The sequence below is a fragment of the Phacochoerus africanus genome, chromosome 8, assembly GCF_016906955.1.
Source record: "Phacochoerus africanus isolate WHEZ1 chromosome 8, ROS_Pafr_v1, whole genome shotgun sequence".
Classification (NCBI taxonomy): Eukaryota; Metazoa; Chordata; class Mammalia; order Artiodactyla; family Suidae; genus Phacochoerus; species Phacochoerus africanus.
The window spans coordinates 54421311-54444003 of record NC_062551.1 but is presented as its reverse complement, the minus strand read 5'-3'; the positions used below and the strand labels follow the sequence as shown (position 1 = coordinate 54444003).

At 55.0% G+C, this 22693-nt stretch overlaps 2 protein-coding genes across 10 annotated transcripts; one reads left to right on the top strand and one right to left on the bottom strand.

The window, feature by feature from the left end:
* The first annotated feature begins 45 nt into the window (after positions 1-45).
* TEAD2 (TEA domain transcription factor 2) lies at positions 46-14255 on the top strand. Of its 7 annotated transcripts, none has more exons than XM_047790014.1 (13): positions 55-125; positions 1825-2062; positions 2597-2661; positions 3260-3322; positions 4434-4445; positions 4672-4779; positions 4882-4940; positions 6128-6192; positions 7462-7610; positions 10102-10275; positions 11921-12082; positions 12830-12982; positions 13477-14255. In XM_047790014.1, exons 2-13 carry the CDS (start codon positions 1831-1833, stop codon positions 13588-13590), a joined length of 1356 nt encoding a protein of 451 aa, XP_047645970.1. In that variant the 5' UTR covers positions 55-125; positions 1825-1830; the 3' UTR covers positions 13591-14255. The 7 variants fall into 7 exon arrangements, with proteins under 7 accessions (XP_047645972.1, XP_047645970.1, XP_047645971.1 ...); XM_047790015.1 differs by having other exon boundaries at positions 113-165; XM_047790013.1 differs by lacking the exon at positions 55-125 and adding an exon at positions 195-368 and having other exon boundaries at positions 11921-12043.
* CD37 (CD37 molecule) lies at positions 14245-21529 on the bottom strand. 3 transcript variants are annotated; one of them, XM_047790019.1, is made up of 9 exons: positions 21359-21519; positions 20635-20709; positions 20465-20537; positions 19257-19381; positions 18549-18623; positions 17068-17172; positions 16190-16426; positions 15697-15780; positions 14245-14643 (listed from the first exon to the last, which is right to left on the bottom strand). In XM_047790019.1, the coding sequence occupies exons 1-9, from the start codon at positions 21374-21376 to the stop codon at positions 14566-14568; spliced, it is 870 nt and encodes a 289-aa protein (XP_047645975.1). In that variant the 5' UTR covers positions 21377-21519; the 3' UTR covers positions 14245-14565. The 3 variants fall into 3 exon arrangements, with proteins under 3 accessions (XP_047645975.1, XP_047645974.1, XP_047645973.1); XM_047790018.1 differs by lacking the exon at positions 14245-14643 and adding an exon at positions 15026-15419 and having other exon boundaries at positions 18549-18587; positions 21359-21529; XM_047790017.1 differs by lacking the exon at positions 14245-14643 and adding an exon at positions 15026-15419 and having other exon boundaries at positions 21359-21527.
* Positions 21530-22693: the final 1164 nt, after the last annotated feature.

Genomic DNA, 22693 nt, shown 5'->3' with positions numbered 1-22693 from the left:
CGCTGTCCGGCGCCCGGACCCGCCCCCCCTCCGGTCCCTCCCACTTTTCCCAAACAAAGCTCCCGGGCAACTTTCTCCCTCGCAGCGCCCCGCCCGCCCGCGGCTCCCCAGCCCCAGGCCGGGAGGTAGGAAGGCGCCGGCGGGAGTCGGGGATTCTGCATTGGGGTGTGTGAGTTGGGGTGGGCAATTATGCGTTACGCTTTGAGGTGTTTGTGGGCCCATCTCTGAACTGCTGGCCGCCCTCTTCTTTACCGGGGGTGGGCCCGAGGGTGCGCTCGTGACCGAGGCTAAGTGTGGAGTTGGAACTTTCGCCACACTCGGGGTGTTTGCTGATGGGTCTGAGTTGGAGACTGTGCGCCTGGGAATGGGTGAGGGCTGGGGACTCTGGCGGGTGTGTGCGCCTGAGTGTGAGTGTCTGTGGAGGTGTCGGTTTCACGTGAGAAAGGACCCCGGGTTTGTTTCTGACCGAATTGGTTTGTGTGTGTCATTTGTGGGCGCCTGGTTCTCCTCGTGGAGAACGGAGGCCTCCTGGGTAGCCGAAGGTGGGCTACGAGGTTTCTGGATCTTCAGTCTTGTCGCTTTGGAGGTTTGGGGCCTGGGGCGGGGAGTTAGGGGGGACTTTTCTGACTCGGCTCCTCCGTCCCTTTGTCTGGCCACATGGGGGAGAGCTGGGCTGGGATTTTGGCCTACGGGGGTCCTGACCGCCGCAGCGCCACTGGGCTCGGCCTGGGGTCTTTGTCTATCTCGGCCGGGGCTCCGGGGTCCGAGGGAGGAGGGGGATGGGGGTCTGGACTCTGGGGTCCTGGGAAAGCTGTGGAAGACGTGGAGCCGCCAGGGAGGCGGGATCTGACTGTATTGGAAAAAGTTTTCCCCCCGTTCCCGGCCCCCGGAAAGTCACTGGGAACTTGAGTTGGATCTGAGCCCACAGTGCCGGGGGCGGGGGGGTGGGGGGGAGGGGAACGGGGGGGAAGGGGCGGGGCTGGGGCCGGAGGGGAGGCGCCCTCGCCGGCCAGCCCCTCCCCTGATGGGGGTTGTGGGAAACTGGGGGAGGGGACGCCTGGGCCCTTTGTTCTGGCGCTCCTGATGGCAGAGCGCCTCTGCCCCCCAGTCTGTGGTGCTGTGGGTCTTTCCTGGTCTTGGCTGGAGTTTCTTCCCTGAGTCTCTGTCCCTCTCTCTCTGGGTCTCAGTCCTCCTCTCCCTGGGTCTCTGTCCCCTACTCTCTGGGACTCTGTCCTCTCTCTCTCTCTCTCTCTGAGTCTCTGTCCCTCTCTCTCTGGATCGCCCCTCAGCCTTACTCGGGCCTGGGCCCCTCCTTCTTTTCTGGCAGCTGCTGCTCACATCCTAGCACCTGTTCTGGGGGAGGGACTGAGCAGATTTCACCCACACCCCCCCTTCCCCTCAACTAGGCCCTGACGCCTGTCTTCTTTAAACCAGTAATCCATACCCAAAGTTTCAGCCCTCGTGGGCCCTAGGCATTCCTCCGGGGTCTTAAGACTTCATCACAACCCCGGCTCCCTTGAAAACACAGAGGATAATGTTCTCACCCTAAGCTCCCGAGAGATCCAGCCACTTTCTCCCCTAGGACCTAAAAGTCAAGGCCCCCCCCAGGCTCTTGCTTCCCTCAGACCTGGGAGTTTGGCTTCCAGCCCCCTCCTTTCTCAGATCCAGGGGTCCAGGCCCCCAGTCCCCTCCTCCCTCAGGCCCCAGGATCTGGGTACCCCTGCCTCCTCCCTCAGACCCAGCTCTCTGCACCCCCAGCCCCCCCAGCCCTGAGGTCCCTCTGGGTGGGTTGTGGGAACCTTGGTGACCTCTGTGTTCCTCCAGGCCCAGATGGGGGAACCCCGGGCTGGGGCCCCCCTGGACGATGGCAGCGGCTGGACAGGAAGTGAGGAAGGAAGTGAAGAGGGCACTGGTGGCAGTGAGGGGGCTGGGGGAGATGGGGGCCCAGACGCCGAGGGTGTCTGGAGTCCAGACATCGAGCAGAGCTTCCAGGAGGCCCTGGCCATCTACCCACCCTGTGGTCGGCGGAAAATCATCCTGTCGGATGAAGGCAAGATGTATGGTGAGTTCATCCTCTCTTTTTGCCTTGGCCCCCACTGGTTAATACAAATTTTAGATAACAGGAGTTCCCTGGTGATTTGACGGGTTAAGGATCAGGTGTTGTCACTGCAGCAGCTCAGGTCACTGCTGTGGTGTGAGTCTAACCCCTGCCCTGGGAACTTCCATATGCTATGGGTGTGGCTCCCCAATAAATTAAGCAACATTGGTGGAGCTGTAAACACTGTTCACATAAAAGCACGCTGTATCCTCACAGTGACTCAGGCAGGGGCTAGCATCACTGTTTGCACAGATGAGGAGACCAAGGCCCAGGAAGGCTAAATGATTTGTCAGAGGCCACACAGAACAAGCTGTGGCAGAACTGGGATCTGAATCCGGGCAGCCGGGCTCCAGAGTGTGCAGTCATAATTCCTCTCCCATATAGCTTCTGGGTTGCTGTGGATTTCTGGGAACTGTTCCTTCTTGCTCCTTCCTCCCGGTCCTCGCTGTTGGAAAGTTCTGCTGAAGGTCTAACTCTCTTCCATCTTTGACCCTTCAGGTCGGAATGAACTGATCGCCCGCTACATCAAGCTGAGAACGGGGAAGACCCGAACTCGCAAACAGGTCTCAGGACTGACTTGTGGGCTTCTGCTTGGGGTGGGCTTGTTTTCTCAGGGCCATCTGATTGGCAGATTCAGGTTGGAGGAGGGGTTTGCTCCTGTGCTTTTATCTCTCTTGGCCTTTTTGTTGGTTTGCTCTAACCATGCCTGTTCTGGTATAGTTCTCTTAGCAGTTGCATGAGAACCAGAGGGTGAGACCAAAAGAGCCAAAGAGAGGTGTTCTCTTGTGGCACAGTGGGTTAAGGATCTGGCGCTGTCACTGCAGCGGCTGGGGTTGCTGCTGTGGAACGGGTTCAATCCCTGGCCCAGGAACTTGTACATGCCACGGGGTCTGCAAAAAAAAAAAAAAAAAAAAGAGAGAGAGAGAGAGAGAATGGAGAAGAGAAATAAGACCTGGGTTTGCTGGGGCTGGGGCTGATCAGCAGTGTTAGTGAGAAAAGAATAGCCTTTATAAACACATCTGTGTTCTTATGCTCTAAGACAGCTCTGTGTTTGTCACCTGTCATGTTTCAGCAGCTCCGTGGGTCACCTGGAGGGAGCAGCAGGGAATGCAAGGGGCGAGTGGCTGTGGCCTGACTCTTCTTCTCTGTTACTTCCCTCAGGTCTCTAGTCATATCCAGGTTTTGGCCCGAAGGAAATCGAGGGAAATCCAGTCCAAACTCAAGGTAGGATCGTGGGAGGGAGACAAAGACCCTGAGAGATGGGGACAGGGACCCAGAGAGAGGGAGACAGGGACCTGGTTGGAGGGCTCAGAGAGAGAGAGGGCAACAGAGATCCAGAGAAAAGGGCATAAAGAGACCCAGGGTGGGGGACAAAGCCCCACAGATGGGGCCCGAGTCACACAGAGAGGAAGACAGAGTGGGGGAGCAGAGACTCAAGGTGGGGGTTAGCGGCCCAGCACAGGTGTGGATAGAGAGCCTGGGTTGGAAGGGTTTCACAGAGAGAGGGGGCCAAGATTTAGCTTTCAGACAGTCAAGAAGGGTTGGACGTTGGCCTTCTCCTCTGGCTCCTGCTGTCCTTGCCCTCCCTCTCCACTCCTCTCCTCTAACCATCCCTCCTTTTGCTCTGCCTGGTCCTCATGGACTGTTCCCTCTTGTGCCCTGAGGATCTCCTCTTCATCTTCCGGTTCGTCTTCCCATGCGACCTGCCTGCACTTCCGGTGCCCAGACATCTCCATTTCCGTTCAGAGATGTTCATATCCCTTTTCTTTTTTGCTTTCTCTGGATTTCCTGGTCCCTCTTGGCCTGAGACCCTCATTTTCTACTCCTCCAAGAGTGGGGTCTTTTCTGCCTCTTCCTCAGGACGTGGGGACCACCACTTCCTGTTCTTTTTGTTCCCAGAAACCTCTGCTTCCTTTTTTCTTTAAGTCTGAAAACGTTCACTTCCGGTCTTTGGTCTTTTCCTGGACCTCGCTTCCCCCCGCCTCTGTCCCCTCCAGACTGGGAACCCTTCACTCTGTCTTGTAGGTCGATCTAAACGTCTCACTTCCTGTTGCCTGTGTATTCAGAAACCGTCACTTCCGGCTCTTTCTGAACCTAGAAACCTTAGTGGCTGCCTTTTATTCTGGGCAGGGGGACCCCTTTCCCCTTCTAGGCCTGGCCTTCTCTACTTTCCCTATTCATCCCTTCCTTCCCCCGGCTCCCTTTGCCCGGCTCAGGGTGGCTGGGCTGTAGGGTTGGGAGGACAGGAAGGTGTGTGTGTGGGGAAGTCCAGGCCTCATTTCCTAAATCATGTTTTCTTTCCTCCTTTGGCACCCTCCCCCACCCCCATGGGCAGGCCCTGAACGTGGTAAGTCCCCCTGCCCATCCTCCCACCCCGTCCCTTACCCAGACGTCCCTGGGGAGGCCAGGAGGGGCAGGGGGCTGTAGTGAGTGGGATTTGGACCCTTTCTCATTCTTTTGCCTTGGCTCCCAAGCTCTGCATCTCCCCAGGCTTGCCCTACCCTGTCACTGTCCCACCCTTCCTGTATTCACTGGGACTCCCCAATAACACGGACCTCCACTGTTTCCTCCAGGACCAGGTTTCCAAGGATAAGGCTTTCCAGACAATGGCCACCATGTCCTCCGCCCAGCTCATCTCAGCACCTTCCCTGCAGGCCAAACTGGGTCCCGCTGGTCCTCAGGTGGCCTGGGTTGGGGATTGTGGGGTTCAGGGCTGGAGGGATGGCTTCATAATTTCAGCAGAAAATTGATTAACCCTGCCCCCTTCTTTGTCTCTTCTTCAGGCACCAGAGCTTTTCCAGTTTTGGTCGGGGGGTTCTGGGCCCCCTTGGAATGTTCCAGAGTGAGTACTTGTTTGTTTGTTTTTGCTTTTTAGGACCACACCGGCAGCATATGGAAGTTACCAGGCTAGGGGTCGAATTGAAGCTACGGCTGCCAGCCACAACCGGAACTCCTAGAGCAGGGGTCTTTATCTCCTCTCTGAGTCAGAGGAAGAAAATGGGGTCCAGAGGTACATGGAAATGTCCTTTTCAGCTGCTAGAGAGCTCTGAGGGTGACAGGATATGTTTCTAGTCTAGAAGAATAGAAATGGCCCCAGAGGCTCATGGGAAATGGAGCTTTCAGCCCAGAGAGGAGACAGTGGGTCCAGGCTGGGCATTGGTAGGGCAGTGTGGCCTCAGGATGTTGAGGCAGGAGCATTGAGGGTGTCATCAGACGAAGAATAAAGTGATGGGCTGTGGGATCCAGGCTGGGAGAAAGGAAAGTTCACTGGGGAAGTGTGGCTGGATTGGGACATGGAAAAGGGTCAGAGCAAGTCCCTGGGGGCCGAAGGAACCACAGGTTTGCAGGGGAGGGGCTTGAGCTGGAAGGAGGGGTACTTTAGCAAGCATCACACCGGGCACTGGGGTCCCACCTTTTATGGAGCTGATGGTCGATCCGGGGAGACGACTGTTAATTGAATCGTCACCTACATAAACGCAAAATTGAAATGTGCCGTGGTATGAAGAGCTGCTGCAGGTTCTGGGGTGAGGGAGAGAGTTCTAGGGCTTTCTCTGAACAGGTAACATTGAAGACTGAGTAGGACTTAGGTATTTCATGAGGTTGGGACTATTTTAGGCAGAGAAAACGGCAGGTGCCAAGGCCCTGAAGTGTGAAAGCTTGGTGAATTCCAAAAAACCAAGAGAAGTATTAAGCCATTGGCTGATCAGTCAGATGTTTATTGCTTTTATTTTTTCCTTTTTTATTTATCTTTTTAGGGCTGCACCTGCGGCATATGGAGGTTCCCAGGCTTGGGGTTGAATCAGAGCTGTTGCTGCTGGCCTACGCCACAGCCACAGCCACGCCAGATCTGAGCCGCATCTGCCACCTACACCACAGCTCACGGCAACACCAGATCCTTAACCCACTGAGCGAGGCCAGGGATTGAACCTGCAACCTCATGGATCCTAGTCAGATTCATTTCCCCTGCGCCATGGTGGCACCTCCTGCCTCTTTCCTTCTTGCTGACCCCCAGCTTCTTCTCTCCCTCAGCGTGAAGCCATTCTCGCAGACACCGTTCTCCCTGTCACTGACTCCTCCATCTACTGACCTCCCAGGTAAGAAAGCTGTTCTCCGCTCTCCCATTTTCCCTCTCTCTTCTCAGCCTCAACTGCCTTTCCTTCTACTTTCCATTAATTGGGATACTTTTTTTTTTTTTTTTTTGCTATTTAGGGCCATACCTGCAGCATATGGAGGTTCCCAGGCTAGGGGTCAAATCGGAGCTACAGCTGCCGGCCTACACCATGGCCAGAGCAACACAGGATCCAAGCTGCATCTGTGACCTACACCATAGCTCTGGATCCTTAACCCACACAGCAATGCTGGATCCTTAACCCATTGAGCGAGGTCAGGGATCAAACCTGCATCCTCATGGATACTAGTCGGGTTCGTTAAACACTGAGCCACAATGGGCGCTCCAGGGGATACATTTTTCCTGGGGTCCAGCTCTTGAGGCAGTGCCTTTGGCGGTATGGATAGATGAGTGGCATAATTTTAGTGGTGAAGAGCACGGCCTCTGTAGAGGCTAGATATACCGGTTTGTGTTCTGTCACTTGCTACCCTAAAGGACATTGGGGAAGTGTATTAATCAAGAGTCTTTCAGCTGCAAGTGACAGAAACTCAAATCAAGGTAGATGACCTCTCCCCAGAAAAAGGGAAATGTATTGGTTCAGGTAACTCGTATTTCAGGAGTTATGGCTTCAGGCATGGTTGGATCCAGGGGCTCAGATGGTAGCATTGGGACTTGCTTGTTTCTGTTTTTCTTCGTGGTGGCTTCATTCCCAGGCAGGCTCTGCCCATCCATGCTGATGTGGTTCTAAGAACTCGCACTGGTGAGCTCTCAGTTTCCACAGATTCATCACTTGGCTTTTGACTGCAAGTAGCAGAGTATCCAAATTAATAGTGCCTTAAATAGGAAAGGCTTTAATGATTCCACATAACAAAATGTCTGGAGGTGGGCTGCTTCTGTGCTGGCTCTGCAGTTCAGCAGTACCAGGGCTGGCATCTCTATAGATCTTTTGGCTATTATGACTCCAGGCATTACATCCAAGCAGGACTTGGCCAGGGCCAAAAGCTTTCTCCTGCCAAAGTTCTGTCTTTTTCATTCAGGAAGAAACTCCTTCCCAGAAGCCCCCCAGCAGATTTCCCCTAACGTCTCATTGGCTAGGACTGTGTCACATGGCCACCTCTAGCTGCAAGGGAGGCTGGGAAAGTGAGTATTTAGCTTTTTCAGCTTCTAAGTGGAGGCAGGCAAGAGAGAACAGTGCTTGATATATTCAGTAAATGTTAGCAATTTTTATTGTTTGCTCTTCTTTCTCTCTCTTTAGGGTACGAGCCCCCCCAAGCCCTCTCACCCCCTGCTTTGCCCCCACCTGCCCCATCACCTCCAGCGTGGCAGGCTCGGGCTCTGGGCACTGCCCGGTTGCAGCTGGTAGAGTTCTCAGCCTTCGTGGAACCACCGGATGCAGCTGACTCTGTGAGTGCAATTTTGGGACAGTCGCTGGGGGGTTTTTGAACGTAGAGGGTTATAGGAAGGAAAATCATAAAGCAGAGCTTCTCAGATTTCAGCATGTATTAGAATAACCTGGAGGGCTTGTTAAAACACAGATTGCTAGGCCCCATCCCTGGAAATTCTGATCTCAGGAGGTCTGGTGTAGGACTTGAGAATTTGCATTTCTAGCAAGCTCCCAGGTGATAATTGATACTGCTGGTCTGGGTACCACACTTTGAGAACTACTAGAATAAAGAAACTGGAAGATCATGGCGTCATGTGTTGGGTGGGTCAGAAAAATCCCCCAGGACATCATTTATTCATTCATTAAACTTTTCTGAGTGCCTATGGTGTGCCAGGCTTTATGGTGGATCCTGGAAACCTGGACAAGATCTGTTTCTAGGTGTGAACTTTCCTGGCCTAGGATGGAGACAGATGCTATATTAGGGTGGGCTGACTGTTAGAAATAACTCCCAACCCTCAGGGACTGAATGTCACAGAAGTTTCTCACTCCTTTCAGTGTGGCTGCTAAACAGCGGGAGCCTTCTGTGTAGTGATTTGGGGAATACAAGCTTCTCCCATTTTGTGGCTCTGCCGTTTTCTAGGGCTTCAGAAGATGCTGCTGGATGCTCTGCATCTGGCTGGCAGATGGTGGAAGGGAGAGAGTCAAGACTTGTGCAGATTTTATGAGTCTGGCTTGGAAGTGGCAACTGTCAGGTCTGCTCACATCCCATTGGACAGAACTTAGTCATGTGATCATGCCTGACTACAAAGGAGCCTGGGAAATGTAGTTTAGCTGTGTGAAAAGGCATTGGGGTTTGTGAACACAGCTGTCTCTGCCACAGCCACCTAAACACCAACGCTATCTATAGTGGTCCTGGTCAAACCCAATCCAATCAGGTTAAAACCCTCCCATCTCACTTGGACCAAAAGCTAAAGTCCTTTCAGTTGCCCACAAGGCTCTACATGATCTGACCCTCATTCCTGCTGTTCTTACCTCTTGCCTTCTCACCTTTGTTTACTCTGCTTTGGCCACATTGGCCTCCATGTCTTTTTTTTTTTTTTTTTTTTGGTTACACCTGCAGCATGCGGAACTTCCCTGGCCAGGGATCCAACCTGTGCCACAGCAGTAACAACACCGGATCCTTAACCCACTGAGCCACCAGGGAAGTCGCCTCCATGTCCTTTTCAAACCTGCCAGGCCCCCTCAGCATCTGCTGTTCCTGCCTCGGCATGTGCTTCCCCCCACTAGCACAGCTGCAGTTTCTCCCTCCATTCATTCAACTCTTTGCTTATCTTTTCACACTGGCTTTCCCAAACCACCTTGTGGAAAAAATGCCAGCTGCTGTCATTCTTGACTCCCTTACTACACTTTATTGGGGTTTTTTTTTTTTTTTCAGAGCATGTATCACTCTCTGAAGTTTATATTTTTCGTGGAATGATTTTTTTTTGTCTTTTTTTAGGGCCACACCCATGGCATATGGAAGTTCCCAGGCTAGGGGTTGAATCGGAGCTACAGCTGGTGGCCTACACCACAGCCACAGCAACCTGGGATCCAAGCCGCGTCTGTGACCTACACCACAGCTCACAGCAATGTAGGATGCTTAATCCACTGAGCTGAGGCCAGGGATCAAACCTGCATTCTCATGGATACTAGTTGGATTTGTTACCACTGAGCCATGATGGGAGCTCTGAGAAGGGGAATGTTTTCAGGGGTGGGACCAGAAATGACAAGAACAGGAACAAATAGAAAGCCCCGATGTGGGGAGTTACTGTCGTGGGGCAGTGGAAATGAATCCAACCAGGAGCCATGAGGTTGCAGGTTTGATCCCTGGCCTCTCTCAGTGGGTTAAGGATCTGGTGTTGCTGTGGCTGTGGTGTAGGCTGGTGGCTGCAGTTCCAATTCAACCCCTAGCCTGGGAACCTCCACATGCCACGGGTGCTGCCCTAAAAGGACAAAAAGACCAAAAAAAAAAAAAGAAAAAAAGTCTCGGTGTGGGCTGTGTGGATTCCCATCCTTCCATCCATCCGTCCATCCATGGAACATTCACGAACACCTGTTCAATACAGGGCCAGGTTGAAAGGGGGTGAGCTTTGGCTTAGGGGCACTGGGAAGCCATGGGGGATTATGAGCAGGAGAGGACCAGCTCTGGAGCCCTGTGAGTGATGAACTGGAGAGGAGAGATTGGAGGTTGGGGGGCCAGGGAGAAGGCTGGGGTGAGGCTAGGAGAGGGCAGCACTGAGGGGACGGAGAGCAGGGGACAGGGCAGAGAACTGGGCAGTCGGAACAGGGCTTGGGGACTCAGGTACTGTGGGAATGAACAGGCGGCAGGGAGAGGAGACAGGCCCCGGCAGCTGGGCCGAGTGGAACAGCCAGCAGGAGCCATGGTGATGGTGATGGTGTGGGATGGCTGGGGCGGTAGGCCTGGGGGCCCAGCCCATCTCCCACTCCTCACCCACGGCGGTCCCTCCTCAGTACCAGCGGCACCTGTTTGTACACATCAGCCAGCACTGCCCCAGCCCTGGAGCGCCCCCTCTCGAGAGTGTGGACGTCCGGCAGATCTATGACAAATTCCCTGAGAAAAAGGGCGGGCTGCGGGAGCTGTATGATCGTGGGCCCCCCCACGCCTTCTTCCTGGTCAAGTTCTGGGTGAGTCCCCCCCCCCCCCCCCGGAAACAGAAGTGCTGCAAAGTCATGTGATCCTAGCTAAGGCCTCTGGCTCTAATGGAGATAGACAGTCTCAGGACCTACCGGGGCAGCCTGGGCTTAGCAGTCCTCGTGGCTCAGAGTGTCAGCCCCCTTAGCAACAAGGAGTACAGTGGGGACCTTCAAGCACCCCAAATCCCACTAGACTTGGCTGTACCCGGTCACATGACTGACATGGCCCTGGGGATTGGATGGCATCCTTTCAGACGTCCTTATGCCCCACCTGACCACACCAAGCCTCGTTGCTAAGGAGGGGCCTCTTCCCCTTATCAAAGGAGTCCTGGTGTTTTTGGTCGCCAAAGAGGGGTCGAGAATTTGATGGGTTCCACCAGACCCTGCTGCTGGAGAATGTCTGGGCTTGAGGAAGCTGTGGAAGGAGCTAGGGGTTGGCTTTGTAAAGCCTTGCATTCATGTAACAGTCATTTATTGAGCACTTACTATATATATATCGACCCTGTGCCGGGGATGTGACTGTGAATGAGAGCCTCCATCTTGGGCCTTTCTCTAGCTCATTTGGTTCGGTGTCCAGTATACCGACTGATACTACAGGGGTTCAATACTTAGGGGGTGCCAATGCTTACGGTAACCCAGGCTGTGGAAGGATCTATATACTCTCTGAGAAAGCAAGCCTGTAGCCACCATGGTTATAAAGATTCCGATATGTGAAGTGGAGGCCAGATAGCTCTGGGGATGTGCTGCTGGGGTCTTAGGTGTTGGTTGGGCTTAAGACAGACCTCATAAGGTGCCAGGTCTGAAAAGCAACCCTTTAGAAGCCCAGTGTCTGAAGGGATGCAGGGGAGTGGCCGGGAAGACCTTTAGTTTGGCCTGGCTTCACAAGGCCCTGTTGTCTGGGTGATGGATGGAGTCAGGCCTCTGAGGAGAGGCATGAACCAAACTGGAGAAGGACCTGGCCAAGTCAGCAACTAAAGTTAGAAGGAAACTAAAGAAAAGGAAGAGCTGTGCCTCCCAGGAAGGTGACCAAGGGGCTCAGACCAAAGGTGTGATGGGGTCTTTGGCTTCTGTAGGCTCCACTTGGCCTAATGGATTACCGGTCCACTCAGCCACTGGGGTCATGGAGGGGTCTGACCTCTGAAAATCAGCTGAAAGGGCTTGGGAGTTTTCGAGTGGCTTCAGGCTTCCCTGGGCCTCGCCTGGCCCTGTTGCTAGGGAGTAGCCATGTGCCTTAGCAACCACCATCCTGAAGGGCTCCGAGCAAGGCCTCTGGTTGCTAGGGAATAATTGCTTCCTTAGTAACCAGGCCCTTGGAAGGGGCTGAACTCCTAAGCTGTGGGCTTCAGGAGAAAAAGTTGAATTCCAGGGCCTCTTTGGTGGGGCAGTTACCAGGGCGAGAGGGGCAGGGCCATTTGGGTACCCAGACATTTTTAACACTGATGGAAGGAATGGTGGGTCTTCTTCAGAAACTGGCCCAGGGAGAAGTGGGGGCTCTGAATATTGAGGAATTGAGATGGGCAACTGCAAGGCAACGGGAGACACCAGGCCATGGATAAGGGTTCCCACTTTAGAAGGGACATCCTGTCGTTTATAAGGGACATCCCCTCCAACTTACCCGTGCCTCCCCACCCCCCAGGCGGACCTGAACTGGGGCCCGAGTGGCGAGGAGGTGGGGGCCAGTGGCAGCAGCGGTGGCTTCTATGGAGTGAGCAGCCAGTACGAGAGCCTGGAGCACATGACCCTCACCTGTTCCTCCAAGGTCTGCTCCTTTGGCAAGCAGGTGGTGGAGAAGGTGGAGGTGAGGCTGGAGGGGTGGAGCTCTGGGCAGGTGAGCGCCCAGCCACCTGCCACTTTGGGGCTGCAGACTAGGTGCCAGGATAGCTCAGGCCTTTGGGGGTCTGCCCAGTGGGGGGTGGGGTGGGGGTTTCAGCCCCTTTAGTGCATGGGCTTAGAGCTAATCCAGAGTGTCAGAGTCACCGAGAGGTGTCACTTTGAGGGTTTAAAGATAAGGTGTGGCTCAGAGCTTTAGAGTCACTAAGAATCAGAAGGTCCTTGTGGACATGATATCTGCAGGGCAAGGAGGTTCAGGGGTCACACTTCGGGGTTGCAGAGGAGGGCCCTCATCTCATGGAGGGGTCTTTGGAGGTTTTTAAGGTATTTGAGGGCCTGGAGGTCAGGAGTTCAGAGTACAGCTTTTTTGGGGGAGTCTTTATATGGCTATACCCACAGCACATGGAGGTTCCCAGGCTAGGGGTCCAATTAGAGCTACAGCTGCCGGCCAACACCACAGCCACAGCAAGTGGCCAGGGATCGAACCTGCATCCTCATGGATACTAGTTGGATTCATTTCCGTTGAGCACAGCTTTGAGAATCTGAAGGGTGCCTGGTTGCAGGCTCAGTGACTCTGAGTTGGGCCCCTGAGGGTTCCGGGTCCCATCTCTAGTCTGCGGGTGGGGCAGTGGAGGGAAGATGGCCCGGAGTGGGGCTCAGTTTCTGGGGTGACCCCTGTGTCCAAGTCATTGTCCTCCCCACTCCCATGGTTCAGACGGAGCGTGCCCAGCTGGAGGACGGGAGGTTCGTGTACCGCCTGTTGCGCTCACCCATGTGCGAGTACCTGGTGAATTTTCTGCACAAGCTGCGGCAGCTGCCCGAGCGCTATATGATGAACAGCGTCCTGGAGAACTTCACCATCCTCCAGGTGATGTGCTGCGCCTGCGCCTGAGCAGGGACCCCGATGTGGAGGGGACCCTTCACCTCGGGAACTGACATAGTGGGCGCCTCACACTTGACCCTTAGCCTAGGGGACCCCTTTGACGAGGGAAGTGACATGATGGGAATGCCACAGCATCCTCATTAAGGGGATCCAGCTACACTGGGAACCCACCTGCCTCACAATGGATCTTCAGCCTGGGGGACCCCCTTCACTGGGAACTAAGCTTAGCCCAGGGGACATGATATGGTAGGATCCCCTTTAACTTTGGGGAGGGTAATGTGCTGGGGACCCCCTTGACCCTGTAACATGAGATACCATCTGATGGGAAGCCGCTCACTGCTGACCCTCAGACCTGGAACCAGCTGTGTTGGGCATCCCCTTTAACTGGGGGAACATGACATGGTGGGGACCACTCTCCTGGGTCCCCTTCCCTGCCCTCCCTTCTAAGCTTAAACCCGTTCTCCTGGCCTCCTCGGCAGGTGGTGACAAACAGAGACACCCAGGAACTACTGCTCTGCACCGCCTACGTCTTCGAGGTCTCCACCAGTGAGCGGGGGGCCCAGCACCACATTTACCGCCTGGTCAGGGACTGAAAGGGGACCCCCCAGAGTGGCTCACCCCCGGAATGCCCTCCTCCCGAGAAGGAACTTCCAGCTTTTCTCGAGCTTCTTACTTGGGGAGGGGGCTGCTCCCGGTTAGGGCCTTAAAAGCTGGGTGGTGAGTTGCATGGGCTGCGACTGAGAAGAGAGGATGGATCCTGATTTGGGGACCTCACAGGGGTGCCTGAAAGGACAGATCACTCCAGAGCATTAGACACTGGGGACAGGAGTGAGACAAGCCCTGGGACAGTCCTGCTTTCTGTCTCTGACAGGCGCCCTCCCCTCCTCTGTTTTGGAGGACCCTATTTACACATTGGCTTGTCTCTCCCTGTGTCCCCCCACCCGAACCTGCCTCTCCTTACCAGCCCTACCCCAGGGACCCTGATATCAAATATTGAAGGTTAACCCTTTCTGTGCAGGAGCAGAGCCAGTGGGCCCTGGAAATATTTTTTTTTTTTTAATATAACAAGAGATATTTATAAGTGGGTGTTAGGGTCGTGACTTTTTCTCAGCTGGGCAAGCAGGGAGTGAGACTTCTAATCTCATGCCCTCTTTCTTCTAAATGAGCCGTGGGGCTAGACTGTTGCCTCCCCCTCCTCCCCTCCCCTCAAAGTATGTTGGTTTGTATTTTGACAGAGGATAAAGCTATTTTACCAAAACGCAGGGGATTTATTTGGGGTTTGGGCGAAAAATAATCTCGTGGGAGATGGTAAGCTGATACATGAAGCAAGAAAATGGGGTATCTTTAGGGGCAGGAAGCTGGTGGCCGGAAACCCCAGGCCCCGCGGGAGAGCTGACTGCCGCGGGTCTGGCAGACATCTGGGCTGGGGATGGGGGTGGGGGAATGAGGAGGCAGAAGGGCCCAGTGGCTGGGGCGAAGTGGGGATTAAACTAATATTTACTGGCTCCAGGGAACTAAAGGCCCAGGCACTTGAGGGGGTCAGGGCGGGGCTTCGGGAAGGATGGGGCCTAGCGGTACCGAGCAAGCCGGTCGTAGACGTGGTCCAGGTTTCTGCACAGGAATATGGACAGCGTCATGAAGCTGAGCTATAGAGAAAGGAGACTTGGTCAGAGAGGTCGAGTGGGTGCAGGAGGGAGTGGGGCGGCATATTGGGGGAGGAAACGGGGTGGGGCCAGAGGAAGAAAACCGGGGCTGCATCCCCGGAGCGGTGGAGAAGGGAGTAGGTAGAAGATGGGCGGGACCAGAGGGAGAACTGGGCCTGGTTGTGGAAGTCCGGGTCAGGGAAGATAAGGGCAGTGGAGCGTGGGATGGAATTAAGAGTAAAAGGGCAAGAGGTCATTGGGCAGGACATCAGAGACGGCGGGCGGGCCGGGGAGGACTGGGAGCAGAGTTGAAGCAGGAAGGGGAGTAGGGTAGGGGGAACTCAGCTGCGTCTAGCGCAGGTCTAGAGTCTGAGAAGGAGTGAGATCTGGAGCACGCCCAGGGTCTTTTATTCCGGAGGCTCATCTATCTCCCTCTCCATCTCGGCCGCAAATTCCACCTCGGCTACCACCTCCGCGCCTGCACTCCCGGTCTCAAGATGTTCCTCGTCTTGATCCCAAAGCGGCCAGGGCCCCAGAGTCATGGGCAGCTTGCCCTGCGGGGCCCTGTCTCCCCAGTTGGGGCAGGCACCCGCCAGGCCCCAGCCACCCCACAGGCTGCAGCTACGCCCGCTGCTGCTCAGCACACCGCAGCGCCCGCAGCAGCCATCAGTGTTTGGGCCGGGCCTGGGGTTCGAACAGTAGGCACAAGGGACCTGCGGTTGGGGTTCCCGGTGGAACATGCTGCGAGGTACTAGAAAGCTCAGCCCCGCCACACTCACCTGCGGGGAAAGGGGAGGGATGTTGCGGCCAATAGCGGGAGACTGAACCGCCAAGGAGGGCCAATGGGAGCCTCGCGAGAAAGGGAGGGAACGCCTGGCCCCTCCGTGCAACCAATCAGGGCTCACAGAGGCTGGGCCTCCCTAGACCGCGGGGGCGGGAGGGTCTAGGTTGACTGACTTTCCATCACGCGCGCGCCTTTCCCCAGAGACTGGTTGGACGCGCAGCCTGGGGCGGGGCCATCTAAGCCAATCGCGAGTAGGGGCGGTACCAGATCACCTCGAGTAGACCGACGCCGAGACAAATGCCCACTATGGAGATGAGGTTGTTGTGCAACCAGTTGTTGAGGCTCCCCTCGCAGCCCTAGGGATGCAAAGAGACGTTATCGATAGGGTTCTTTTTGCGTTTCGTCCTCAAGCCCTGGTCCACTGTTCTCAGGCCAGCCCTAACCCCTCCTTAGGGCACTGCCTCGCTTTCCTGGTTATCGCCATGTCTCCTCTTCAGCGGGCCCAAGCCTTCCCCTCCCCAAGCATCAGCGTTACAGGTCCTGACTTTTCGCTTAGGCCTTTTCTTTAGACCTCGCCCTTCCAAAAGACCCCGCCCCATGTAGGGGCTCTGGCCCTCCCCTTGTACCCATCCTTCTAGTAACCCCACCCTACTGTCAGACCCCTCCAAGATCCTACCGCTCAGCATATAGGGACCAAGCCCCTCCCAGCGGCATTATCCCTCCCACAGGCTTCTTCCCTTTCTAATGGCTCCAAATCCTCCCCACCTCTCTGTAGATGTGGCTGTTTGCAGGGACCACGCAAATGTCTGCATTGTGTCGGGACTGCGCCTGTAGTCTGGGCCGGCTGAACTGGGACAAGTAGAACGTATCGGAGATTGCAGAGTCGTTGGTCGCGGATGAGTTATAGCAGGAGCAGGGCACGAGGTGCACGTCCGACTCGTTGCTCCTCAGGGTGGGGATACGGAACCAATCCCGAGGAGAGTTCCAGCCGCAGCAGCGCAGCTGGGGGAGGGACAAGAATCAGACGAACAGCGACTGGAGGGATGCAAGATGATTTGGGGGGCCAGGGGACTAGGTGATGGGTGTGAGATCGTATTGGGGAGTAGAGGGCTAAGTGGTGAGTGCAGGGTAGGGGACTGTGGGCTGCACTGGGGTCACGCCAGGCCAGGGGACATTAACGGAACATGAAGTTGGGAGAGAAGAGTCATGATGGGGTGAGGAGGTCAGGGGGCTGGAGGAGGAGCTGCAGAATCATGCTGTGAATGCGGGTAGGCAGTGCAATTCAGCCTCAGCTAGGGGACAAGTGGATGAGAGGGCGGGATCATGTGAGTGACCAGGGAATGGAGTCTCACTTGTGCCGGGTCCCTTGAGAGGCAGAGTCACAACTGGGCCTGGAGTAGGGCACGCTAGGGCCTTGGGGCTGAGGGCGGAGTCCTGTCGAGGCAGGGGGCGGAGCCACTGCGGGGTTTGGGAGCAATTGGGCCACCTTGGGGCCAATTCTGTCAGGCAGAAGGTACCTTAGGTAGGTAGGGCTACATTAGAGCCCTTGAGCTGGGGGCCCGGTCACGTTGGGGCGGAATCTTCCACGCAGAGAGCCGAGACACATCTGAGTCCCAGAGCTGGAGGGAGGCAGCCTCACGCACCTGAAACTGTACGTAGTCCCAACTCTCCTCGGCCGCTGTCTCCTCCGGGTGGACGCGGTAGTTTTGGATGGTCTTCAGCACGATGTCCTTCACTTTCCGCACCAGCTGAGAGGCCCAGAGTGAGGCTGGACCCCCCCACTTGCCTCCTCACAGCCATCGGCCCCAACCCACTCCAACCACTCAGCCTCAGGTGCTCCCTGAACGTCTTGTCTGCATTGATTTTTCAACGAATGGCTTGCTATGTCTCTATCCCTGAAAATCTCTGCTGGTTTCTTTTAATTTTTTTTTTAAAGTTTTTGAATTAATTATTATCTTTTGCTTTTTAGGGCCGCTCCCGCGGCACATGGAGGTTCCCAGGCTAGGGGTCTAATCTGAGCTGTAGATGCAGGCCTACACCACAGCTCACGGCAACGCCGGATCCTTAACCCACTGAGCAAGGCCAGGGATCTAACCAGAATCCTCATGAATCCTAGTCGGATTCGTTAACTGCCGAGCCTTGAGGGGAACTCCATGGCTGGTTTCTTTTTTTTCTTTTTCAGGACAGCGCCTGGAGCATATGGAAATTCCCGGGCTAGGGGCCAAATCTGAGCTGCAGCTGTGGCTTAGCAACCTACTCCACAGCCAGAGCAGCGGGATCTGAGCTGCGTCTGTGACCCACACCACAGCTCAGGGCAATGCCAGATCTTTAACCCACTGAGTGAGACTAAGGATCGAACCTGCATCCTCATAGATACTAGTCAGGTTGTAACCCGCTGAGCCACAATGGGAACTCCTCTCTGTGGGTTTCTACCATCTGTCTTTCCATTCCTCTGCTCTCCCCCACGGTCTCATTAGGCTTCTTTCTCTTTCTTGGAGCCTTCTGTTTCTCCAAGTGGTGGGTCCTTCCTTCTTTTTCTTTCTTTCTTTTCTTTCTTCCTTCCTTCCTTCCTTTCTTTCTTTCTTTCTTTCTTTCTTTCTTTCTTTCTTTCTTTCTTTCGCTCGCTCGCTCTCGCTCTCTCTCGCTCGCTCGCTCGCTCGCTCGCTCTCGTGTCTCTACCATTCTCTGTAAATGTCTCTCTCTGGGGAGTTCCCGTCGTGGCTCAGTGGTTAATGAACCCGACGAGCAACCATGAGGACGCGGGTCCGATCCCTGGCCTTGCTCAGTAGGTTATGGATCTGGCGTTGCTGTGAGCTGTGGTGTAGGTCACCTATGTGGCTCGGATCCCACATTGCTGTGGCTGTGGCGTAGGCCGGCAGCTGCAGCTCCAATTGGACCCCTAGCCTGGGAACCTCCATATGCTGCAGGGGCGGCCCTAAAAAGACAAAAGACAACAACAAAAAGTCTGTCTGGCTTTCTGTGTCTTTATCTTCACTATTTCTCGCTGTTATTTCTTTGTCTACGTCCGCCCCGTTTGTCTGCCTTTGTTACTCGCTTCCTCTGATGACCCCCCTACCCACCCACTAGCTGGGGGAGGGGGAGGAGAAGGAGAAAGTGAGCTCACCTGGACTCGCTGTGTGGAGATGAGGATTCCCAGGGTGATCTGCGTGGCAAACAGGAGCAGCAGTGCCCCAAAATACTGGCGAGGGGGGCAGAGTGGAAAGCTCAGGCTGAACCCCTCCCCAGGATGAAGGGGCTGCCAGGTCTCTCTCTACATATAGTTTTAATTTTATGGCCATACCTGAGGCATATGGAAATTACTGGGCCAGGGACTGAATCTGAGCCACAGCTGTGACCTACACCAAGCTGTGACCTATGCCCCAGCTATGGCAATGCTGGATCCTTTAACGCACTGTGCTGGGCTGGGCATAGATCCAACACCTCCACAGCAACCTGAGCCACTGCAGCTGGATTTTTTTTTTTTTTTTTTGTCTTTTTAGGGCTGCACCTAGTGGCATGTGGAGGTTCCCAGGCTAGGGGTCTAATTGGAGCTGTAGGTTGCAGGCCTTTGCCACAGCCACAGCAATGTCAGATCCTAAGCCATGTCTGTGACCTACACCACAGCTCACGGCAAAATCAGATCCTTAACCCACTGAGCGAGACCAGGGATTGAACCCGCAGCCTCACGGTTCCTAGTTGGATTGTTTCTGCTGTGCCACGAAGGGAACTCCTGCAGTTGGATTCTTAACCCACTGCACCACAGCAGGAACTCCCAGGGTTCTATCTGAGGGCAGGGAGTGATCTAGGGATGGAGAGGGGGTGGGGCACTCACCAGGCCCAGCAGGCAGCGGAACTCCTTCAGGGCCCCCACACAGCCCAAGAGGGCAAGGCCCATGGTGAGGATTCCTGAGATGGCCAGGGCCTTGGACCATATCTGCAAGGGCACGAAGGACAAGCCTAGGGGAGGCGAGAGGCAGTGACATTGGGCTCTGTGTGTGCAGCTCCAGGCAGCCCCATTCCCCACACGCTCCCGCCAGTGGGGAACAGTAACCTTGGGGGGGGGGGTTCTTTCTGGCTCCTGCCCCCTTTTCTCAGGGTCTGTGTTCCCTTCTTTCTGGGTCTCTGGCCCTCTTTCTTCCTGGTTTCTGTCCCTCCCTCTTGCTCTCAGTCTCTTTCCTCCTTCATCCCCCAGTAGTTTCCACCCCATCACTTGTTCTGTGACATTGGATTCATCACCTAAACCTTTCTGAGGCCAAGGGGATAATGATATCTGTTTCCTAGGGTTGTTCTGAGGGACACATGGGAGGCATGTGTTCAGTCTGGTCCTCTACACAGGGCAAATATTTAATACACAGGAGCTATGAGGATTTTGACTATTGTCCCAGTATTATTTTCCTACAATTATTATTAGTGTTAATCTGCTGTTTTACTACCTTGCTGTGTGACCTGCTGGAAGTGGCCTCCCCTGTCTGAACCTCAAGAGAGGTAAGCTTTATGGGAGAATCTTTTTTCTTTTTAGGGCCGCACCCACAGCATATGGAAGTTCCCAGACTAGGGGTCGAATTGGAGCTGCAGCTGCCGGCCTACACCACAGCCACATCCACTCAGGATCTGAGCCACATCTGCGACCTACACCACAGCTCACGGCAACATCAGATCCTTAACTCACTGAGCGAGGCCAGGGGTCAAACCTGTGTCCTCATGGATACTAGTCGGATCAGTTAACCACTGAGCCACAAGAGGAACTCCTTATGGGAGAATCTGATGGGCATGTGCATAAGAGCTGACATATAGGACGGGCCTGAGAAATGGCTATTATTAGTATTATTGGTATGTACACAATGCATTCGCCAGAGGAGGAAGCTGAGGTTCAAGGAGTTGTGGCCACAGCAAGTGGAGGAGCAGAGCCTGGGGTTAGACCAGGGAGCTGGGCACCACGGACTTCTTTGGGACAAGGGAGACCCCAGGAGGTGCCTTGGAGGGGAGCCCCGTTCACGCCTGCTCCAGGAAGTCCCCCCCAGGCTGCCCCAGCCTCCTTACCCACAAAGGACACGAAGCTGGTCTTATCAATGAGTATCCAGATGCCGAAGCAGAAAATAAGGCTGCCTAGGACCTGGGGAGAGGAGACGAGAATGTGGCTTCGGGGGAAAGGGGGCTGGGAGGAAGGCAGGTGGCTGCGACAGGGGCTGGGGAGCCGGGAGGCAACTCACGAAGAAGAAGAGGTTGAAAACGAACAGGAGGTACTTGATGAAGCTGAGGCAGCTGGCCTGGGCCGACATCTTCTCCTAGAGGGGACGAGAGCAGTGGGAGGAACACGACAGAAGGGGTGTTGGCAGCAGGGGACACAGGCAGAAAGAGAGGCCGGGTGAGAGGGAGGGAGGGAGAGAGGAGAAAGGAAGAACTCCGAGAAAGAGGAAGTCGAGCGTAGAGCCCCACCCCACCCTTGACAGGCGAGGCCACTTTCTTCGGTGTCTCCCTGTCTCCCTCACCTGTCCCACTGGGACGCACACCCCTACCAGAGGGGCCTTGGGATTTGTGGATCCCAAGGACACGCCGTGCAGTCCCTCCCAGGTCTCCATGGCTCAGGCTGGGGGTGGGGACCCACAAGAAATCCGGATCTACTTCCACCCACTACTCTGGGCACCAGGACCCCAGGCTGGCCCTGGACAGTGGCCGACCTCATAGACACTCTGACCTCACCGTCTGGAAAGCACTGCCACCTCTACAGCCACCTCTGTCCCCGCGGGGGCTCCCATCTCCTCTCCCTGGCTCTCTGTTCTTTTCTCTCTGGATCTTTATTCCCTTTGGGTCTTGTCATCCCGTCCCCCCCACCCCGTCCCCCACCCCCTGCCCAGGTCTCTGTCCCCTCTCCTCTGGGTTTGTGGCCCCTTCTCTCTGCCTGCCTGTCCCCCTTTCTCTGTTGATCTGCCCCACCTTCCCATCACTGGTCATGGCCCTTCTCTCCGAGTCTGCGATGTGCTCTTGGCAACCAGTTTGAAGACCAAGGTGCTCCTGAGCTGGGGCAGGGGCTGGGCACCTGGGGGAAGTGAAAGTGCAGCGAGCCCCCAGTGGGAAGGTCCCCGGTGTGAAGGGGGTGACTTGGCAGTACCAAAACACCCAGAGCGGAAGCTGAGCCTCGGGCAGTACTTCCTGCTTCTGCAGTGAGGCCCCAAGGGGAGGAGGCCCCACGGGAGTCAGGATAGAGCCCAGGACCTTGGCTTTTAGAACTGGGTTTGCAATACTCGATCCTCCCTAGGTCTCAGCTGCATTCCCAGCAGCCTTGGAAGGCTCTCCCGATGCCCTGCAGACTCCGCACTTTTGTCAGGTCCCCAGCACCCACAGATTCCCAACATTGTGGATGTTCCCAGCATCCTGACATTTGCCCAGGACCTGGAAAGCCAGACCCTCTTAAAGAGCCTGTACCCTCTCTCCCTTCTGAGCCATCTCATCCACTGTTTTCCCCCTGAAGGCTCCCACTGTAACTTATTTTCTTAAGAATGTCATCAAAATCAATTCATATTAATACCATTCTGATTTTTGACTCTGGGCTTTCTTGTCTCTTTTTTGGCCACAACATGCAATGGCTTGATATGGGATCTCGGTTCCCAGACCAGGGATTGAACGTGGGCCGCAGTGGTGAAAGCGGTGAATCCGAACCACTAGACCAGCAGGGAACGCCCTGGGCTTGCTTTCTTCCCCCAACTTTGTTGAGGAATAACTGCCAACCATAACTGTATATGTTTAAAGCGTGCAGCATGGTGATTATCAAGCTCAAGAGAATGGACACATCCACATCTCACAGAGGAAACCGTGGGTATGCGTATGTGTGGTGAGAACACTTAAGAGCTAAGCGCTTTCCAGCACACACTACTGTATCATTAACTACAGGCACCACGCTGGATGTTCGCTCCTCAGATCACAGCTTGCTTTTCTTATAACTGAACGTTTACATCCACAGACCTACGTCTCCCATTTTATCTACTCCCCAACCCCCGAGAACCACTCTCTGTTTCTGTTTCTACGAAACTGGCCTTTTTAATTGTCTTTTCTTTTCTGGCCACCCCATGGCATATGGAGTTCTAGGGCCACAGATCAGATCCAAGCTGCAGTTTCTACCTAAGCCGCAGCTGTGGCAACACCAGATCCTTAACGCTGTGTGGGGCTGGGGATCAAACCTGCATCCCAGCACTCCCAAGATGCCGCTGATCCTGTTGTGCCACAGCGGGAACTCCTGAAATTGGCCTTTAAAAAAATGGAGGAAAAAAAAGA

Coding starts and splice junctions, on each gene's coding strand:
- CD37 (XM_047790017.1), bottom strand. Junction 17,173..18,548: donor TCTCCACACAGCGAGTCCAG/GTGAGCTCACTT, acceptor TGGGCCTCTCAG/CTGGTGCGGAAAGTGAAGGA. Junction 15,781..16,189: donor ACAGCCACATCTACAGAGAG/GTGGGGAGGATT, acceptor TTGCATCCCTAG/GGCTGCGAGGGGAGCCTCAA.
- TEAD2 (XM_047790009.1), top strand. CDS start 333: ATGGGTCTGAGTTGGAGACTGTGCGCCTGGGAATGG. Junction 4,780..4,881: donor TGGGTCCCGCTGGTCCTCAG/GTGGCCTGGGTT, acceptor TCTCTTCTTCAG/GCACCAGAGCTTTTCCAGTT. Junction 12,083..12,829: donor AGGTGGTGGAGAAGGTGGAG/GTGAGGCTGGAG, acceptor CCCATGGTTCAG/ACGGAGCGTGCCCAGCTGGA.